Consider the following 20,126-nt stretch of genomic DNA (forward strand, 5'->3'; position numbering starts at 1 on the left):
CTCTCTCCTTTGTGTCTTGTTCCACCACACTTTTTCCATCTTGATTTCTTTCTTTTTTCTGAAAAGTACCAGAGATTCAGGCTTATGCCTGTTGTGCCATTGTGTGCGCATGCATGTGTTTGTGTGCCAAGGTTGTTCCTGTCAGGTGTGGGGATTATCCTCTCACTGGAACATTGCACACTGCTGTAAGAATGCACCCAGCAAACCCTCAGCAACTTGCCAGCACAAACATTAGCTCAGGGTCAACATTCACACTCTGGCTGATTAGTTTGGCTCACGTTTGGCATGCTGTTTTAACACATTTTTCAAATGCATCTTGCTAAAGTAACCTAATTACAGCTTGTAACTGCTGTTTTCATGATTTTGTTTTTAAATTTCATGTTTTAATGACAAAATCAGTAAAGATAATTCTTTAATTTATTCCTCAGTGGGGGTGACAGTCGTGATCCCCTCCAAAAAGATATTCTTTTAAGTGAATTTCCCCCCTCTGTGCTGAAATAGATATTACACTAATTTTAAGACTTAACGACTGTGCAGCATATTCTTTATAATGTGGGGATTTTCAGAAAAAAAAAAATGCGTGGCTGGAATAATTACAGAGCTTGAGTAAGATTTCAAAATTTTTCATTTATTGCTTTACTTTAATGGCAAACCTGATGTTTTATTTATTTAACTGGTATCGCTAAACTTTAATTTAGCAGCAGTTACCTGCCCTCTGTTATGAGTGGCTAATTAATCTCTTTAAAGGGGTGCTATGGTTCGTCTAGTAGTAGCAAATTACAGGTAAACAAGCCAACTGTCATGGGTGTGTGCGCCGCTCAGAGATCAGATGACATCATCCAGGTCAGAAGACACCATCCGAGGTCTGTAGGTTAATCTACAGACCCCGGATGATGATAACAGGTAACTGCGGACTCAACGGGAAATAGCACTAGCGTATTATAACAAAATATTGGTGAAATAAACGAGTTTCGTGGCAGATAATGCGTTATTTAGAGGCTGCGTTTTGGTGCCCCAGTCACTCTCACTACATGGATATACGCTGATCTAATTATCTCAAATTACTGATCTAATTATTGCAAATTACACAAAAGTTATATGGGTGAGAGAACGATCGTATTTTATGCCAGAAATAAGGTCCAGGTTGTTGAAAACAGTAGTTCCCCTTTAAAAAACCTCTCCAGCTCACCCTGTCATTTGACGGATTTGTGGTGAACACACTTGATTTAATGGCTGAGGCGTTAAATAGTGAATAGTAATGTCTACAGTGTCTTGTCCTCAACACATCTCCATTTCCTTTCTTGCAGGTAAGATTGACATGGTTAAGTCTAAGTGGGGCCTGGCTCTGGCTGCTGTGGTCACAGTCCTCAGCTCTCTGCTCATGTCTGTGGGACTGTGTACACTGTTTGGACTGACACCCACACTCAATGGAGGGTAGGACTGCCCACCTCTTCTACAGTTTGTGAAGATCACTAACAAGATTTGGTCCAAAATAATTAGTCAGAATTTGTAATCAGTTTACCAGCAGAAATTCATTTCTAACACTTAAACCTCTAAGAAAGGAAGGAGACCATTTTGAACTTTGTTTAACTTTAAACAACTGACAGTAACACATTTTGGTGATGTTTATTGCTATTAGTGAACAGGGCCTAAAACTAAAATGGTAAATACTCTAGTAGACATTGCATTTAGTTCAAAGCACCACTGTGCCAAAGTACAGCTTGATAGAGTTGCTAGCATGACTGTAGACTCAAGGTGAATCTTTCAACTTGCGTTGCACATACATTCTTAGGGGTAAATGTTACTTACTAAGACAAATGTTCTAGAATCCAAACTGAAAAGAGTTCATTTTTAACTAAATTATAAGAAGCCACAATAAAATCATTGCCACTGTATAGTCCTCTTTATGTTCTGTTGTTGAGATTCAAAAATGGCCTTGTAATATTGACTGTTACACTTTCGTCATTATCTCTTATCGTAGTCTCAGAAAGACAAGGACAGGTCCACCAGCTCACTCACTAACACACATACAAGATTATTGACTTCCCACTTCCTCTATATTGATTTTACTGAGATTTGTGTTAATGTTTACATCAGGAGGGCAGAGAGGCAATGTGTTTATGTGGGGAAAAAAAGAAAGGACTTGGTATGAAAGTGGGTTGCACTAGCTCAGGGGGCGGAGAGATAGTTGTATGGACGTGTAACGATTGTCCAATCATTTGAGGATTATTAAAAAGCAGACATCATGGCGTGACAATGGCACACCGTTGGCTGACCACTAACTAAGATCCACGCAAGTCCGCTATGGGCTGTACTTTTACTATCTGGCATAAACACACATCAAGGTCAGCATAACCACACGTGCAATGCATGCTACATATTCTGCTTAGTCACGACGGATTTCTCCCTCTGAAATAGTTGTTGTGATAGTGTGTTTGTTACGTACAGTTTCACTGAGTGGGTCTGATGTAACAGGAAGAGTTGTTAACCCAGTTATACGGTTACTTCTAGAGCTTATCTCTGCTCTCAGACTAATCTCTCTCCACTCTTCAATAGAGGAAATTCCCAGCAGACTTCTGCCTAACATTGACAAATACTTTTGAATATTGATTTCTTTTTTCTTCTAGCTGTTCTTATTATTGTTGATGTAGTATTGACTTGTGAAACATTAATACTGAGATCCAGCCATCACGTTCACCAACAAATTGCACATAATTACCAAGTGATTTTGTTGTTGTGTCTTTGATACTGTATGTATATATATATATATATATATATATATATGTATATTATAAATATAAAAAAGAACAAGAAAAAAAATAGAACATGGTGCAAATAAAACTGTAGTTGATTATTCGTTGACCGCTATATCCAAAGGTTGCTTCCTCTAATATGTTTATTTTTATTTTTATTCCAATTTAGTCCTGAGGTTGTGTTGCTCTCTTTGCAGTGAGATCTTCCCGTACCTGGTGGTGGTGATCGGCCTGGAGAACGTCTTGGTCCTCACCAAGTCTGTGGTTTCCACCCCTGTTGACCTGGAGGTCAAACTACGTATTGCTCAGGGTAGGGGTAGAGAGTGAAGTGAACTAATACGATTTTGGGAGTTTAAAAATATAAATATCTTTCTAAATTTGTTTTTGTTTTTCCAGGCCTTAGCAATGAGAGCTGGTCTATCATGAAGAACATGGCCACTGAACTTTGCATCATCCTCATTGGATATTTCACTCTGGTGCCAGCTATCCAGGTATCAGAAATATGTTTGAATAAACCAACAGATGACAAATATAAGAAATCAATATGACAAAACTTTGATGAGAAGTGAGAAGGGTTTTTTTGGTCAGAGAAGTAAAAGTTGGGAGTCCTGCTGTTTCTTTCTCCAGTTGTTTTTATTATATGCTCTTTTTCAGTTGTTTGGTTCAGTTTGGTTCAGTTGTTCATGTATTATTTTCTTAGGGATGTGACACACCAAACCAACTGTCAACCGTTTGCTGGTGTTGGGCCGATGATGATTGTCTATGGCCCCAGTTTTGGCAGTGTGTCCTGCCCTGTTCTTATTAGTCAAGCCACAGCTGCTTTTCAGCATCCTGAAAGCAGGCGCAAAACGTACTCTCACTTGCCAAAACGTAAGGTACACTAGTTAAAACAAATAAATTCTAATATAGCAGTTCTGGAGTCAATCATATCTTCATGAAGGTTATGGTGTTGAATTGTTTGGTGTTGAAAATCCTATTTTCTTCAGTGGGCTAGGCTAAATAACAGAAATGCTTTAGTGTGTAATCAGTCCAGTTTAATAGCACTGCAATCATCCACTTAATACCACCTTTCTGACTCAACATAAATGCAGCATTAGAACAGTCATGAAGATAAGAGTTAGAACGGGACTGTTATATTTGAATGCATTTGTATTCACTAGTGCATGTAATAAACTGGACCAGCTAGCCGTTGGCTGTGTTTTTTGCTGTGTGATCAAATGCAACTTCTTGGTCCAAACCAAAGTCCAAACTCTTGGTCCAATTGTATTTCTTTGATGTTGCTTTGGTGTGCCCGTGCCTTTATTTCGAAAAATATATTAGATGTGTCTTATATGCTACGACAGAATTTATGCATGCACTAAGAAAACAGCTGAGAAACTCAGAATATGAAAATATACATAAACAGACTTATTATTTTGACAAAATGCTTTAGTGGAAAATTCTAACATGCGGTTAGCCTCTGTAGTTGTATTACATATCCTCTGTTTTTTTTCTGTGTATTGTAGGAGTTCTGTCTCTTTGCTGTTGTGGGACTGGTGTCTGACTTCTTCCTCCAGATGTTCTTCTTCACCACAGTGCTATCTATAGACATCCGCCGCATGGAGGTGAGACTTACATATACACCTTACATAGCTTCTTGTCAATAGATAGTCAATACTGTCACATGGAATCTTGCTGTTTCCAGGGCTCCTACCACTTTCTTCACTAATGACTTTATGTAGGTAATAGGAGTTGAATGACTTTGGATGTTTTAAAGTCGACTAATACAGTGCCTGGCCAAAAAAAAGTTGCCACTGAAAATAAGGTCACACACTCTCACACCCAATATTTCATTGGACCGCCTTTAGCTTTGATTACAGCACACATTCATTGTGGCATTGTTTCGATAAGCTTCTGCAGTGTCGCTAGATTTATTTCCATCCAGTGTTGTGTTAATTTTTCACCAAGATCTTGTATTGATGATGGGAGAGTCTGACCACTGTGCAAAGCCTTCTCCAGCACATCCCAAAGATTCTCAATGGGGTTAAGGTCTGACTAAGGTGGTGGCCAATCCATGTGTGAAAATGATGTCTCATGCTCCCTGAACCACTCTTTCACAATTTGAGCCCCATGAATCCTGACATTGTCATCTTGGAATATGCCTGTGCCATCAGGGAAGAAAAACATCCATTGATGGAATAACCTGGTCATTCAGTATATTCAGGTAGTCAGTTGACCTCATTCTTTGGGCACATAATGTTGCTGAAAATCTGGACTCATCAGACCACATGACCTTCTTCCATTGCTCCAGAGTCCAATCTTTATGCTCCCAAGCAAATTGAAACCTTTTTTCCAGGTAGCCTCACTGATTAGTGGTTTTCTTAAGGCTACACAGCTGTTCAGTCCCAATCCCTTGAGTTCCTTTCACATTGTATGTGTGGAAATGCTCTTACTTTCACTATTTAACATAGCCCTGAGTTCTACTGTTGTTTCTCTGTGATTTGATTTCACCAAATGTTTAACTGATCGCTGATCACGATCACGATCAGGATTTTTTCCAACCACATTTCTTCCTGCAAACTGTCCTTCCAGTTTTTAATAATACGTTTGTAAGATAATATAATGTAGCTGGAATTAAAAAAAGAAAAAAAGAAAAAAGTAGGTCTCCGAAGAGCAGCTATAGCAGTGCATTGCAGCTAAAGGTCTAATTCACCAGCAGATAGTTGATGTGCAGCCTCCTTTTCTCTGTTACCGCAGGTGACGTCGTTAATTGACTGCCGTTGAGAGGATTTGGACCTTCCGTTCCTCTGCTAGCGTCAGCAGATTCCTTTTCATACGAGTGTGCATTGCAGTAGTACATTTGTTGTATTTCAGGAATGAGTTACATATTCTGCATGTCACGGTAGAATGGGCTTCATCTTTAGTGAAATATTTCCACACACTTGATGAACCGCTGCTAGTTTGTTGCAATTGACCCACTGGGTTCCTCACCTATCTTCTCCAAGGCGTCCCGAGTTGTCATTGTCACGTGATTGGCGACTAGTCGACTTTCTGTTTAAAGCGCCATGGCACAGCAGTAAAGTTGACTAGTCGGTAAAACCCCTAGTAGGTAACAGCAATAAGCCAATTAAGATAACAATTACAAACCAGTAAGAATTTAGTTCATACTTCTGCCTTGTTTGTACCTTATGAGCAAATATAGGACATAGAGGAGGCCAGTTGGCGGTCACTGGCCCACATGCATTTACTGCATAGTTCCCAGATTACTGTTTTCCCACATGTTTCCTTCTAGTTAAAACCTCTTACTTTTCTGCTGTTGGCCATTTTTCCTGTCACATACATACCAAAGCATTTCAGCACCGTCTAGCTCAGTGAATAAGCATTAGCACCATATGCTCCTACGTTTACAAACACAAAAGATCTAGTAGCTTTGAAGCTTTAATCCCCATTAGTGTATGAAGGTGAATGGACAGCATGACTAGTAGGGATTAGTATTTATTGTTCTTCTTGTAAAATGTCCCTCACAGATGATCATATGTATACTATATCTGTATAACATTTGCGAAACTGGAACCAGAGAATGATGAATTACTTGGAACAATGAATTAAGTCATAAACTGACATTCATTTAATTGTTACAGCTGGACAATTGCAGGCAGTGAAGAGGAAGCAATCAATAAAATCTGCTAGCTTTTATTGAATCAATCAGTTGGGTTTCAGATCTACATGGCTTTGAGAAAACCAACCTCTCTGTTTAAAGAAATGTCTAAACCACATAATTTCCATCCAGCTGGCTGACCTGAATCGTCGCCTGCCGGCCGAAGCGGGTATGCCTCCTCCCAAGCCAGGCCCCCTTCGTCCTCGTGAGGTTCCCCCTCCACCACGACCTTCCCCACACACAATCACTCTGCAGGCCCCGGCCTTCAGAAACCTGAGGCTCCCAAAAAGGCTGCGTGTGGTGTACTTCCTGGCCCGAACACGTCTGGCTCAGCGCATCATTATGGTGAGGAGACAGATTCAAAACAGACAGAAAATGTATGATTTATGATGTCTTTCATGATCTAGGAAACATTCTGTCAAATTGTGTCAGATCACTGCGGCTTTTGGTTACTGCTTTAAAGAGTATGGCACAGGTTTGCATTGCAAAAATCATTCACAGAGGCTGGTGGCTTATTTAAACCGACGTTAAGTTAAATGTCATCTAAAATCAAACTAAAATTCCAGACAGTTCACCTCCATGGATTCCTAATCATAAATATTTAACAATCCTTTTTTGTTTTTTTTTTAATTTCCAGGTTGGTACAGTGATCTGGATAGGCATCCTTGTCTATACAGACCCGGCTGGAATCCGCACCTACTTGGCTGCACAGGTGTCTGAGCAAAGCCCTCTAGGAGACCCAGGAGGAGGCGGTCTGCCCCCTCACCTGGGGGTGGCCCCGGTTTTCCGTGGTGGGGATCCAACCAGCACCTTGAGCATCCACCCTGCACCAGATCCAACTCCTTTACCCGAGAACCAGTCACAGGGCCACCATGGCTCAGCCAGGGCAGGGCCCCTACCCCATGCTCCATCCACTGCTCCACAGATCACCTGGGGGGCAGAGGATGAGGAAGGATGGAGGAGATTGTCCTTTAGACACTGGCCATCACTCTTCAGCTACTACAACATCACTTTAGCAAAGAGGTGAGTGGTGCTAAAGACTTATTTGGGGTCCAGCAGTCACAGCGTTGGCTGAGAAAGGACTGGAAGTAAATTTAGATTTTTATAAATGTTATTTACTCCCAAGAAATTAGTTACCTAGATGAGTCTGTTCAGGATGACAAATTACTGACTAATTTTTGAGAAGATGTCATAACTGCATCAGAGTAACCTCCATAAACTAGGAAAACTTTGCTTAAAAAAGTAAACAGTATACCTGCATCTTTCTCTCAAAAGGAGATATTTTAAAATCACAATAGACACAATCCTAATTCCTAATTCTAATTTTCAGTGGGTATATTTGACTACTAGAATTTAAAGTACAGTTTTGGACATCAAACAGATGACGAGCAACGCTATTGTGCTTAAAAGATGAAAGAGAGACCTGACGAAAGACATAATCTGTAAATCCCTACAGCTTTTCCTCGCAGAGCTGAGCCAACCTGTTTCATTTTTCTATAGTGTGGAATTTATTAATTTTTTGGACTGTCCAACAGAGCTTAAACTTGCAACCTGAGAAAGGCAGGAACAAATTATATTTTCCCACTAGCAGAAATTTTTGCATAATGGTTGATATTAACAAACCTCACACCCACAAATATCACTGTTTTTGTCCTGAGATGTGTTGGCCACATTTTTAATCTGCACAGGAAGTCCCATCAGGTTTTGTTTTAGATGAATCGTCTCCGTTGTCTTTTCAATTGCAGGTACATAAGTATCTTACCCGTCATTCCTGTGACCGTTCACCTGAACCCTCAGGAGGCCATTGAGACACGTCACCCTCAGGACACCAGACACCCTCCACCATCCATTCCAAAGGTTTCTGCGGATTTACAGACAGACCTCACCCTCTACAAGTTAGTACTGAGACACAGATACATTGACATGAACATCTTCACATCTAAAACGTACACCTTTACCTGTATTTCACCTTGATATGTCTCTGTGAGTTGTGCTTGTGCTTGACACCTCTGTGGACTTTCTCAGCATCTTTGGGCCACCATAAATATCGTAACGCTTGGCAAATAAACATTATTTTTGTCAGGAATTAATTACAATGCTTATCTGTAATTATGATGAAAAGTAAACACAGAAAACATGATAATATGACTATTTTTTGCAGTGCCATATTACCAAAACAAAAAATGTGTTACCTTAATTAAAAACTATTTTGCAGCAGGTGTAGAAGTTTGTAAATGCCTTACACTTAAATGAATTAGTTACATAATTATTCATCAATGCTGGTGAATCCAGTGATGGGCAAGCTACTTGATATGTGTAGTGAGCTACAATCTGTCAAAAGTAGCTTGATAAGCTACATTAGTAGCTACTTTCAGTTAATCAAACTGCATGCCAAGTCAATGCAATTTTAGTGATCAACACAACTGTCAGTCAGATAAAGGCTAAAATATGATTCATTCATTGAACAATAGCCCAATACACAAAAAAATAAATACTTAAGGCCCATTCTATACAATGAGCTAGACGCTAAAATATATTTTGTCTTGCATAGGCTAACAGTGGACCTACTAGGTCCGACCTAGCTTGTTATTGTAGGCTACCCTCTGCTGATTAGCATGAGTTATCTAACTGTTTGAACTTCATCAATTATTCCATTCTCCCACCTCTTTCCTACTTAATTCGTTTCGTTAGCTGATTTAAGCTTAATTTCATTCATTGATGCAAAATGGAAAAACGGTAGTTCAATGAAATGCAATCACCTGAACGTGTGTTCTTATGTTTGTGTTCGACGTCGTTGACGTCGACAGGAACTTTTTCTTTGGGTTGCACAGAAGGCATCTGAAAATATATTTCTTTTCACTGGTCTCCACTAAAGTGAGATACTTTTGAAGGTATGGCCACGGTGTATGCTCATGCTCTTCCACGGATCTTGGGCTCTCTGCCATTCTCTTTTCTCTCCAGTGTGTGTGTGTCGCTTGTCTATGTCGTCACCGTGAACATTCTGTAGGCCTACGCATGCGCTTGTACCTGGCGTGTTTTTGTTGACACAGAAACATCCTGTTTTCCTAATTTATGTGTTTGATGGCTGCAGGGAAATGCTGTTGTGTGTGAAATGTCAGAAATGTCCAGGAGAAATTAGCTTTCGAGGACGCTACTGCGCTACTTGATCAATAAAAGAGCTTAGCTACTGAAAAGTTACTTGGTTTTGTAAATAGCAACGTTACTGCCAAGCTACTGACAAAAGTAGTTAAGCTAGTAGCGACGCTACTGCCCATCACTGGCTGAATCCATATATTTAATATAGTTTTAGTTTGGTTTTGTATTTTCTTGTTTTACAACATGAATTTCGTTGCAATGCTTTTTCACAGTGCTAAAAACATATCTCCCCAGCTTGATGAACATAATTTGACCAATTAAGAAAAGAAATGTTATTGGTTTAATACACACGTGGTTAACAACACTGAAAAATCATACCCAGATGGGTGTAAGTAGGAGCCTTTTTATTCAAATGGATTGGTTTCTATTGTTAAATCTGTAATTGACTGGGCTGCAAGTTGAATTTAGGTGTTTTATGTGTGCAAACAGTGTGTGGGAGTAAATTTGAAGCGGCATCAATGTGTTGACTTGGAAATTCACTGTGTCAAGTCTCACAGGACTTATGGTTATCTTCTCTGAGGCAAAACAATGGAGACAACGAAACAGAATAAAGAAAAGCAAAATCTTTTGTTATCTCTGCCTCCAGGAAGGATTTACTCTCTGACTGGACAAACCTGGTTGACTGGTTACTTTCTGCATTTGACAGTTTTTTTTCATGCAGATGAGTCACTCAGGTGTGGGACAGTCAGCTAATCCATGTCTTGAGAAGTTTTTATTCTGCAGTCTAATTTTACTTTTTTTGGCCATCCTAGATGGTAGAAATAGTGCTTTCAGATGGTTGTTGTTCATCTGAAAACACACATCTTAAAGCTTTGCTGACAGTAAGAGTGGAGACAAGTTGTCATTGTGCTGCATTGTATATGGTTAGATGTTTTGGCCCTCACTGCTCCGGGGAAGGTTGTGTTCTACATTTCATCTTTGTACAGGAGATATGAAGGTTATCAGCTGGAGTGGGGTCAGGGTCATGTTCTTCACAGTTTGGAAGAGGCAGTCGAGTTTATGGCTGGTTCAGATGCCCCTTAGACAGATAGAAGGTCAGTGTGTAAAAGGTGTTGGAAACTGAAAGTTTTAACACAGATAAAAACGGACCTTTAAATACAATAAAATGTGGAAAAAGTGGAACCTTGACCAATTTAGACATCTTTTTTTTTTTTTTTAAACAATGTTCTGCATTCATCTAACTGTACATATGACCTATTTCAACCACAGTTTACATAATTAAGTTTAGGTCTGCGAAAACACATTGATTAGCATGAATACATCCCACTGCATAGCGTTGTGGAGGCTTCAAATGGTGACAAATAAACCTTTACTTTTGTTATGACTATTATCATAAGGTAAAAGTTTGAATATTTTTTTTCATATATATATTTCATATTAAAATATGTTCTTATGAGAAAGATTTGTGATATATGAGAAAGGTAAATAACCAAAAGGATTAATCCAAAGGATTGGACAATAATTGATAGATTAATTGACTGATATAACTTTGCAGCACTATATTGATGTTGCTAAAAAACTGCCTACTTTACAAAATTTAAATGAAAGAGTATTTAAATTCAAAATTGTTTCAATTACCAATATGTGTTCAAGAACTTGGAAGCATCTTTTTCTCAGGTCAAAAGTAAAAGCATGTAAGAGTTTCCTCATAAAATGGTCCCTGTTAAACTATCAGCTCACAATATGCGAGAGGACAGTGCCGTCTTTTGCCTGAGGAATAGTGAGTGAGTTTGATGACTCAGTTTAAACCGTTAAGTCCTTTAACAAAACCAATATATCATGTACCCCTGCAGGCACTTGTAATAGTTTCTTTCCTTGACCTGAAAACTTTTAGGGCTCAGTGATTCCAACATATTACAAAAAACATTTCACTTCAGATACTGCCAAATACTGAAGAAGTTTAAAACTGATTACCCCAAGTTGTATAAAACATAAATTGATCAATTCAGTGTAAAACAACATGGTAATATCTTAATGTTTTATTTCTCGGTTTCTGAAATGCATCAGTGTTTCAGCCTTTTTTATAACCCATGAGATGCATCATGAAAATGATCAGCAAATTAATCAATAAAGAGAATAAAAATTACAGTCTGCAGACAGTTCCTCCTCCTTTGCGCTAATCTATAAATTTGAGCAATTGAAGAAATGAGTTTGTAAGTGTGCAAGTAAGTGTGGTAGTGTTTGTAGCAAGCAAAGTTTGTAACAACCAGAAAATGGTAGCTTAATTTGTTTTCTCGTGTATTATTCAGTGTCATTATTCCCAGTACTGAAAACAAGATACTTCATCATGATATTGGGCTGTTTCTCATACTGTGGTGTCGGGCCTATTTATCGCATACCAGGGATCATGGATCCGTTTGAATACATCAGAATACTTGACGAGGTCATGTTGCCATATGCCAAAGAGGAAATGCCCTTAAAATAGGGGTTTCAACAAGACAACGACCCCAAACTCAGCAGTAAGGGTACAGTTTCTTGGTTCCAGACCAAAAAGATTAATGTTATGGAGTGGCCAGCCCAATCCCCAGACCATAATCCAATAGAAAAATTATTTGGTGACACCAGAAATGCTGTTTCTGAGTCAAAAGCAATAAATGCAGAAGAGTTGTGGAATGTAGTCCAATCGACCTGGGCTGGAATACCTGTTCACAGGAGCCAGAAACAGTGGTTATACAACTATATACTAGTTCAGTGATTGACAGGAAAGCTAAATCTTTAAGCATTTGACAGTTTATACAGGCAATGTATGAGTTTGTAAAGAAAAACGCAGACACTACTAGTTTTTGAACAGTTTAATATTCCTTTTTCTTAACTTTCTGTAAGGTAATAACAAATTTGATAGATTTTTCTTCATGTTTTGAATTAGAATGTGCAACGTTGCCAATACATTTGCACATACGGAAATAAAATCTATTATAAGGATTTAGAGCTTTACTCATTTTTTTTAAACACACTTATTATTTTGAACGCAACTGTAACACGCTAAACTTTGCTGTCTAATAAAGTAAAAAGTGTGCAAACAAAACACTCTATTTAAGGGTTCATAGTTCATCTATTCTAGTTCAAAGCATTTAGTGAACAACTTAGTTGTGTTGCCATATATTTCTAATTTCCCACCTAAGTCTGAAGAATTCAGTTCAAAGATGTGCTGCTTGCTTTGGTGTACATGTTGAATGTGTAGAGTAGTTCAAATACTGCAGAAAACAAGTGTGTCCAGTTGAACTAGAGACTAAATAACCCCCCCTGTCCTCCTTCTCCTGTAGGGTGGCAGCTCTTGGCCTGGCTGCAGGCGTCCTGCTGGTTCTGCTGCTTTTCTGTCTCTACCGGGTTCTGTGCCCACGTAACTACGGCCAGAATGGTGTCGCTCACGGGCGCCGGCGTCGAGGTGACCTGCCCTGCGACGATTATGGTTATTCTCCTCCTGTCAGTGAGATTTCTCCGCTGCTTCTAAGGGGCCACAATATGGTGAGAAAATACCCAGATTAAGAACCACATAAAATATATTTTTAATTCTAAAACCAGATTGCATACCTCTGATACCTACTCCTAGAATTATGAGCCTTAAGAGGTAAAGTAAGCATTTCATGGTAATAACAACAGGTCATTTAGTTGTTTTCAGAAGGTTTGTTAAAGTTGGTTGATGTTTTGTCTTTCTGTCTGGCAGGACATCGAGTGTTTGGCCAGTGATGGCATGCTGCTGGCTAGCTGTTGTCTGGCTGGACAGATCCGAGTTTGGGATGCGCAGACTGGAGACTGTCTGACCGTCATTCCAAACAATGGGTGAGACAGTCATAATACTACTTAAACAGTCTTAATTGCTTTGACAGGCTTATTGTCCTATGAAATGATCCAGAGTCAACAGTTTTATTCAAATCTCAGTTGGAAACCAAAAGTAGCAAGCTATCTTCTCTGTACTGATGTTAGGGTTAGGGTTAGGGTTGTTTCAGAATGTTTGAAGCAGAATTAGGAGTAGCATATGTGCTGGGAAGGCAAAATCTGCCGTTCATAAATTTATAAATTGCCTCACCCATCTGAGTAAACATTTGTGTGCTGCAGTTTATCATTCAGACAACATGTATTTTAGTAAAAATAAGTTAATATCACTAGTAATATTGGGAAATTCTACCACTTTCAGGCGGAGGAGGAGCAGCAGCAGTGGCTGCTGGGATCAGCGTGACGGATGGGACAGCGGTGCCGCAGACTCAGAGTGTTTATGCTCGGACAGTCGAGACCTTTCCATCAATGGCGATGGCCTGTCAGAGGATGAGGGCTACCCAGTGAGACGCCGCACGGCGCCTGCTCGGCCGACTCTATTCACCGACCAGCCCGATCTCACCCCGCTCATTGACACCAACTTCACCTCCAACTTCACCTCCCAGCCTCCATCACACCTCTCTACTCCACCCCGAGCAGGCTTTGACTTTGGAGGTCTGGTGGAGCGTGCCTACATGGAGCACGAGCCCCCCTCGCCATCCACCTACCCCTCTGCTTCCTCAGCCTCTTCCTCGCCGCCCTCTGGTGCTCAGCTCCAGAGAAGACTGAGCTTAGGGGATGTAGCCGCACCCTTAAATCAAGAGAGAGCCTCCGCGGCTGGAAACCAAGCAACTGACTGGGAAAGCTCTGTCTGGGCAATGGAGCTGAGAGGAAATCTGATAGCTGCTGGTAGGAGCAGCGGCAAACTGGAGGTGTGTAAAATGATACATGCAACACAAGATCAAAAGACTAATATTTAGAAAATTATTGTCATTTGAATCTGTGCATGTTTGTAGATCTTCAGCTTTTTATGAGTCCAAATTAAAACTCACAGAATTCTTTAGCCATTAAAAGAGGTGTTCTCTTCGCTTAGAAAGCATAAGGAAGTAAGCACATGACTCAAAGTGAAGAGAAACAGTTTGGGGTCTGGAAACAAGATTTGATCATTGATTCTCAAACTTAAATGCTTCTTTCTGTTATGAATCTCATCACCTAAACTGATGTAAAGGAACTGTTAATTTGTTTACAGCTATGGGATGCAGTGGAAGGGTCGCTACGCTGCAGTAATGAGGATAGTGTCTCTGGGATCACAGCTCTGGCCTTCCTCAACAACAGGTTAAACACACACAGAAAAGAAAAACAGTTTTCATTGTCTTAGCTTTGAATTCAGATCTCTAATTGGCTTTTAACGTACTTAATGTTATTTCATCTAAAACACCACTGTGTTGTTCGGTTTAATGAACGTGAAGACTTTTCTTTCCATATCATATGTAGACTGCATACAAAGCCAGCAAATTGCAGCTAGGTGAAAATTAAAGCCAGTTAAAATGTAACTATACCACATCGTTTATTTTTACTTTACAATGTGTAATGGTGAAGTTTGAGAGTTTTTACATGTTTCCTCTTCCTCCTCAGAATCGTGGCGGCTCGGCTGAACGGTTCCTTAGATTTCTTCACTGTTGAGATAAACAAACCTCTGGGTCTGCTGCAGTACAGAGGTGAGGCTCAGTTTCCACTAGGGAAAGATGAACCAGGAGGAAGAAATAAGCTTTAAGATTTGTGATACTTAGAATGTTCCTGTCCTCCTTATCCCCGTCCTCCTGCAGGTGCTCCTGGGCGAGGCAGCATGCCTCCGTCTCCCTGTTACAGCAGTGAGGATGTGATCAGCTGCCAGCTCACGCGCTCTGTGCAGTGTGCTCACCACAAGCCGATCACAGTGCTGCGAGCGGCCGCCGGCAGGGTCGTCACCGGCAGTCAGGACCACACAGTCCGGGTAAAGCAGAACCAAACACATGTGGCAAGAATTGATGACTTGACTTAACAACAAAGACTGAAAAAGTCGGGGCTCTGGTTTCTAATAAAAAACAGTGGAAGAATAAATCTATACTTGTAGTAAACGCAGACAATAAATATAGTCATGTACATGTTATAGACATATCCTCTTTGTCTGTGTTTACTGGTTAGGTTTATCGCCTGGAGGACTCGTGCTGTCTCTTCACTCTGCAGGGTCACTCTGGAGGGATTACAGCCATTTACATAGACCAGGTCAGTCAAATGTCTTTCTCTAAAACTGTTTTATATCACAATAAAAGTCAGCTTTAAGACTAAGAAAGATGACAATCAAAACACTTGTGAAAGATCTTCAGAGGACGACATCTCGCTGCCTATTTTTTTTTGCCTTTAAATACTACACTGTATGGTCCAAAATGTTTATAATAATTTAGATGCAAATATAATGCAGTGAGAAATAGAGCTTTAGTGTAAAAAGAGTCTGTTTGTCGTTCCCCTCAGACGATGGTTCTGGCGAGCGGTGGGCAGGACGGTGCCATATGCCTGTGGGACGTTCTGACAGGAAGCCGCGTCAGCCATGTTTATGGTCACCGTGGCGACGTCACCTCGTTGGTCTGCACCACCTCTTGTGTCATCAGCTCAGGACTGGACGACCTTATCTGTATCTGGGACCGCAGTACTGGGATCAAACTCTACTCAATACAGCAGGTGCGTAAACATATATCTATATATATATATATATATTTGTTACCCATACAAACCTGCCTGTCTTTGCCCTCACCCTCTGTCAAAAGTTAAATTGTGGGAGCACTTTTCACTTTTTATATTGTTTCATGTGAATAATTTGTGAGTAGTTATTCAGATTAGCCCCAAAATGAAACGTCATTTGTAATATTTTGTCTTATTTCCCAATCACTAATGGGCTTTTAATAGATTTTGAATGAAAAACTGTGCTCAAGTTACAGATGAATGAGATACCGACCATAAGTATTCAGACGGTTACACATTAGTTATTTGACCATGACATTGCATTAATGTGCTGAATAGCGAACTTTGATTTATCTCGGTATAAAATAACAAGCTTTGGATACACTATAAATACTTGACTGCATTGTTGGAAGAGTTTGGAAAGCCCTGGTCAAGTCAGGGCTAATTAAAATGCTGTTGGAATAACAGAAATACACTGTTTGGCCAAAAAATAGTTGGCACCTGGATTTAACTAAGCAAATAGGTATGAGCCTCCTATTGGATAATTACTGTATGGGTGATTATCTTTCAGCTGGCAACCAGTTCTTTAACCCCAACTGATGCAATGAGTATTTTTCTTAAACAACCATGTTGAAAGACACATTGCGTGGTCATAGAAAAGATGTTAGTCTGTTTAAGAAGGGTCAAATCATTGGCATGCATCAAGCAGAGAAAACATCTGAGGAGACAATAATAATAATAATTCATGCTGTATTGATCCCACTCTCTGGCTGTCCACAAGCCAGAGATTGACAGACAAAACTTTGTAGATAACCAAAAATAAAAACCCAAACTGCCCACTGGTCATTTAGAACTGAAGAAGCTGCTTGGATGAAAAAGCAAGATTTACTGTGATCTGCATGACTAAGAAGCTTCACAGATGTATCTGTAGAAAATTCACTAATGTTGTAATCATTATTTAATGCTCTGAAATATATTAAACAGCTGTTTCTTATCTCTTTGTCTGGCGAGTGAATCTAACCTCTCGTCCTCTCTTCACCAGGAGGTGGGTTGTGGGGCCAGTCTGGGAGTGATCTCAGAGTCCCTGCTGGTGACGGGGGGCCAGGGCTGCGTCTCCTTCTGGGACCTGAACTTCGGAGACCTGCTGCAAACCGTCTACCTAGGCCAGAGCAGCGATGGTCAGGGCGTCCGGCAGTTGCTGGTGCTGGACAACGCTGCCATCGTCTGCGACTTCGGCAGCGAGCTCAGCCTGGTCTACGTGCCCTCAGTGCTGGAGAAACTGGACTGAGGAGCGTCTGCAGCAGATGCTGGTGGGAACACTCAGAACATCGGGATGTCTACTTTGTTGTTTCTGACATGCGGATGAGATGCAAGCTGTATACAAGGCTATTTTTGTAAGGCAGTGAGACATTTTTAATGGCAGTGAGGAAGAAAAGCTGACTGTTCCACCTGCTGCATTTTATCAGAGCCGTTGTGTTAATGAAGGTCATGGGGTTCGTTAAAGAAAAGCTGGATGTTTCTCGTCTAAAGAGAATTTGCCAGTTCTCAGTTTGTGTGCGCACGTGCACGCATGTGTTTTTTTTTTTTTTGGCTCTGCCCTCTATGCTGCTGACACGGGTGGGGCTTCAGGGTGACCCCCACCCGCCCAGAGAGGAAGATAAAACGGTCTCCTCTTCGTCATATTCCTGCTGTGCCGGTTGTTCGACAGCAAAATGCAGCCACAGTGATCTCGACAGGTGTGTGGCCTGTTGGGACAAACTGAGCAGTGTGTGTGTGTGTGTGTGTGTGTGTGTGTGTGTGTGAGAGAGAGTCTGAATGAGAAATGAATGGATCCCTTTTTATGGCAGAGAACAAAAAAAATAAATATTGATTGTTCATGTGTGCAGTATGTGAGGGAGAACGGATGATTACTGTATAAAGTGAACCTCCAGAGGGGGCTGTTTTTATATGTATAAATCTATTATTTATTAGCGATACATTTTTGGATAACAGTTTGTTTATGAATGCTAATCCTAGCTCTTAAATGAGAATATAATAATGCGGAATTAAATGTAAGCAGGTTTTGTTTGGTGGCGTCGGGTTGGGGTTGGTTATAAGATGATTATTTGTGATATTGAGCTGCAAGTGTTTGTTGTGATGGAGCTGGGGGGACTCCAGGGGAAAATGTCCCTTCTTTGTCCCAGCCTCGGCCTCTAATTCTGGGGTTACTGATGCTGTACTGGGGGGTTGCTCTCCCCCCCGTGTGTTACACCTTCATCAGACTACCTCCATTTTCCTAATCGCTTGAGTTTTGGATGACTGATGTGGCTCTGCACAGGCTGTGATTGGCTGGCGTCATGTTTACAGTACATTGGTATTGGGTCTTTTTTTTTTTTTTTTTATAAATTGTGCCCTTTGGAGATTTTTATTTTAATCACTGTTTACTGTAACTGGCTCAACTTAAACTGTTTTCAATCCAGGATTTCAATTTTTGATCTGGACATAGGACCGAAGTAGATTTTTAGTTGCAAGAGTTTGTCTTCAAATGTGTACACGTCTTTCTGTAACCAGTCAGTAAAAAGGTGAAGGAAGGCAAATAAGTAGTTAAGAGACATTAAACTACTGTACTTTAAAAACGCTGCTCGGTTAAATGTCCCCATAAGCTGGTCATAGATGACATATATACTGTGTGTGTATGTGTGTGTGTGTGTGTGTGTATATATATATATATACACACACACACACATATATATGATCATGTTAAGACTGTTTTAATTCAGAAAATGTGGATCATGACTGATTTCAAGAATCAAATGCTGCATTTGAACCCAGATTTTCTCCAATTAGAGTTTATTTTTATTAATTGTAAACCATTGTCTTGTTAGGTGTCTAGAAAACTCTTTAGTGGACCAATAAGCAAATTCAAAAGACAAAAAAAAATTGAAGATTTTAAAAATAACAGCAACTGTGGGAGCAAAGAAACTAAAGAGACTTTTGGCTGTCCCTTCAAGACACCCGCTTGCCTGTTTATTAGGTAAACTAGTGAAAAGGAATGCATTTCTAGTACAACAGTCTTGGGCTAAAGCTTCATAAAGGTATTCAGCATTAGTTTCAAATAACTGAGAGATGATGTTGATTCAACTGCTGTGATTTGTAGTAATATTAAATGAAGTGGCATTTTAGTGGCTGAAACACTACTTCAGTACAGTTTAACAGCACCACAAACTTCGTCCTCCAAAATGATCACCCAGTTGAACACCCACCTTTCTGATGCTGGTTCAACATCAACTGAACACTAGACCAGTCACGCATTAGTTTTCAGTTTCAGAGGTTCCCGCAGGGACATTACTAGTGTACTTAATGAACTGGGAGGTGAGTATAAATGAACTCAGGTTGGTTAGCTTTTAACTAGTAACTAGCTATCCACTCTGAGCACTTTAACATTTGATTCTTCCAAAAAAGTCCCTTCACACTTTTGCTTGGATGCAGCAACTGTTGTTCGCCTTTAACAACTCAGTTTATGCGATTAGTTTACACCCAGTAGATTGTCAGTCAGGGAATAGTCATTTAGTCTGTTCACGTACGAATTTCATAAAAGTTTAATTCAATTTACTATGAAAATGTTCGAGAGCAGTTTTATTTAAAAAGATTTCTAGAAGAACAGCTGCTGCTCTGCTTTCAGAGAGGTTGAGTTTACGTATGAAGTAACTGGAGTTAATATCCCTTAACTGATAATCTGTTGTGTGTTAAGCATTACTTGTGCATTATTTGTACCCTTATTACCCTTATAAAAAACCAAAACATTTATTTAATTGATTAAATAATAATAACTTTTGGGACATTTAACCCCTCCTCTTCTAATCAGTGCCTGAACTTCACCTCTTTTACTCTGGATAACTGGCTATGTTTGCATGGACAATATTTCTTCAGTCCTACTGGGTGTTTACGTGGCACAAAAACTCAAAGTGGCTCTGCCTGCTGTGGAAATATAACAGAAGAAGATGTTTGTTTCTCCGACTTAACTGACTACACCAAATTCATTAAACAGAAGAAGATGGCCCACATTGATGAGCAGAAAGAATGGATTTATTCCAACCACAAAGAAACTTTCAGATCAAGTCTTGCTTATT

General features: G+C 40.0%; 1 protein-coding gene across 3 annotated transcripts in view; it reads left to right on the forward strand.

The window, feature by feature from the left end:
* Window positions 1-17,314, forward strand: part of scap (SREBF chaperone) — a 29,248-nt gene extending 11,934 nt beyond the window's left edge. For all 3 annotated transcript variants that reach the window (XM_084557252.1, XM_084557251.1, XM_084557250.1), the window contains exons 8-23: window positions 1,308-1,434; window positions 2,951-3,063; window positions 3,150-3,244; window positions 4,259-4,357; window positions 6,523-6,735; window positions 7,028-7,413; window positions 8,136-8,285; window positions 12,810-13,011; window positions 13,211-13,326; window positions 13,682-14,231; window positions 14,549-14,634; window positions 14,935-15,017; window positions 15,126-15,292; window positions 15,484-15,564; window positions 15,811-16,017; window positions 17,060-17,314. In XM_084557252.1, coding sequence (XP_084413378.1) covers window positions 1,308-1,434; window positions 2,951-3,063; window positions 3,150-3,244; window positions 4,259-4,357; window positions 6,523-6,735; window positions 7,028-7,413; window positions 8,136-8,285; window positions 12,810-13,011; window positions 13,211-13,326; window positions 13,682-14,231; window positions 14,549-14,634; window positions 14,935-15,017; window positions 15,126-15,292; window positions 15,484-15,564; window positions 15,811-16,017; window positions 17,060-17,305 — 2,921 coding nt within the window. In that variant the 3' untranslated portion in view covers window positions 17,306-17,314. The remainder of the gene's footprint in view (window positions 1-1,307; window positions 1,435-2,950; window positions 3,064-3,149; window positions 3,245-4,258; window positions 4,358-6,522; window positions 6,736-7,027; window positions 7,414-8,135; window positions 8,286-12,809; window positions 13,012-13,210; window positions 13,327-13,681; window positions 14,232-14,548; window positions 14,635-14,934; window positions 15,018-15,125; window positions 15,293-15,483; window positions 15,565-15,810; window positions 16,018-17,059) is intronic.
* Window positions 17,315-20,126: the final 2,812 nt, after the last annotated feature.

This window comes from Chelon labrosus (genome assembly GCF_963514085.1).
Source record: "Chelon labrosus genome assembly, chromosome: 12".
NCBI lineage: Eukaryota > Metazoa > Chordata > Actinopteri > Mugiliformes > Mugilidae > Chelon > Chelon labrosus.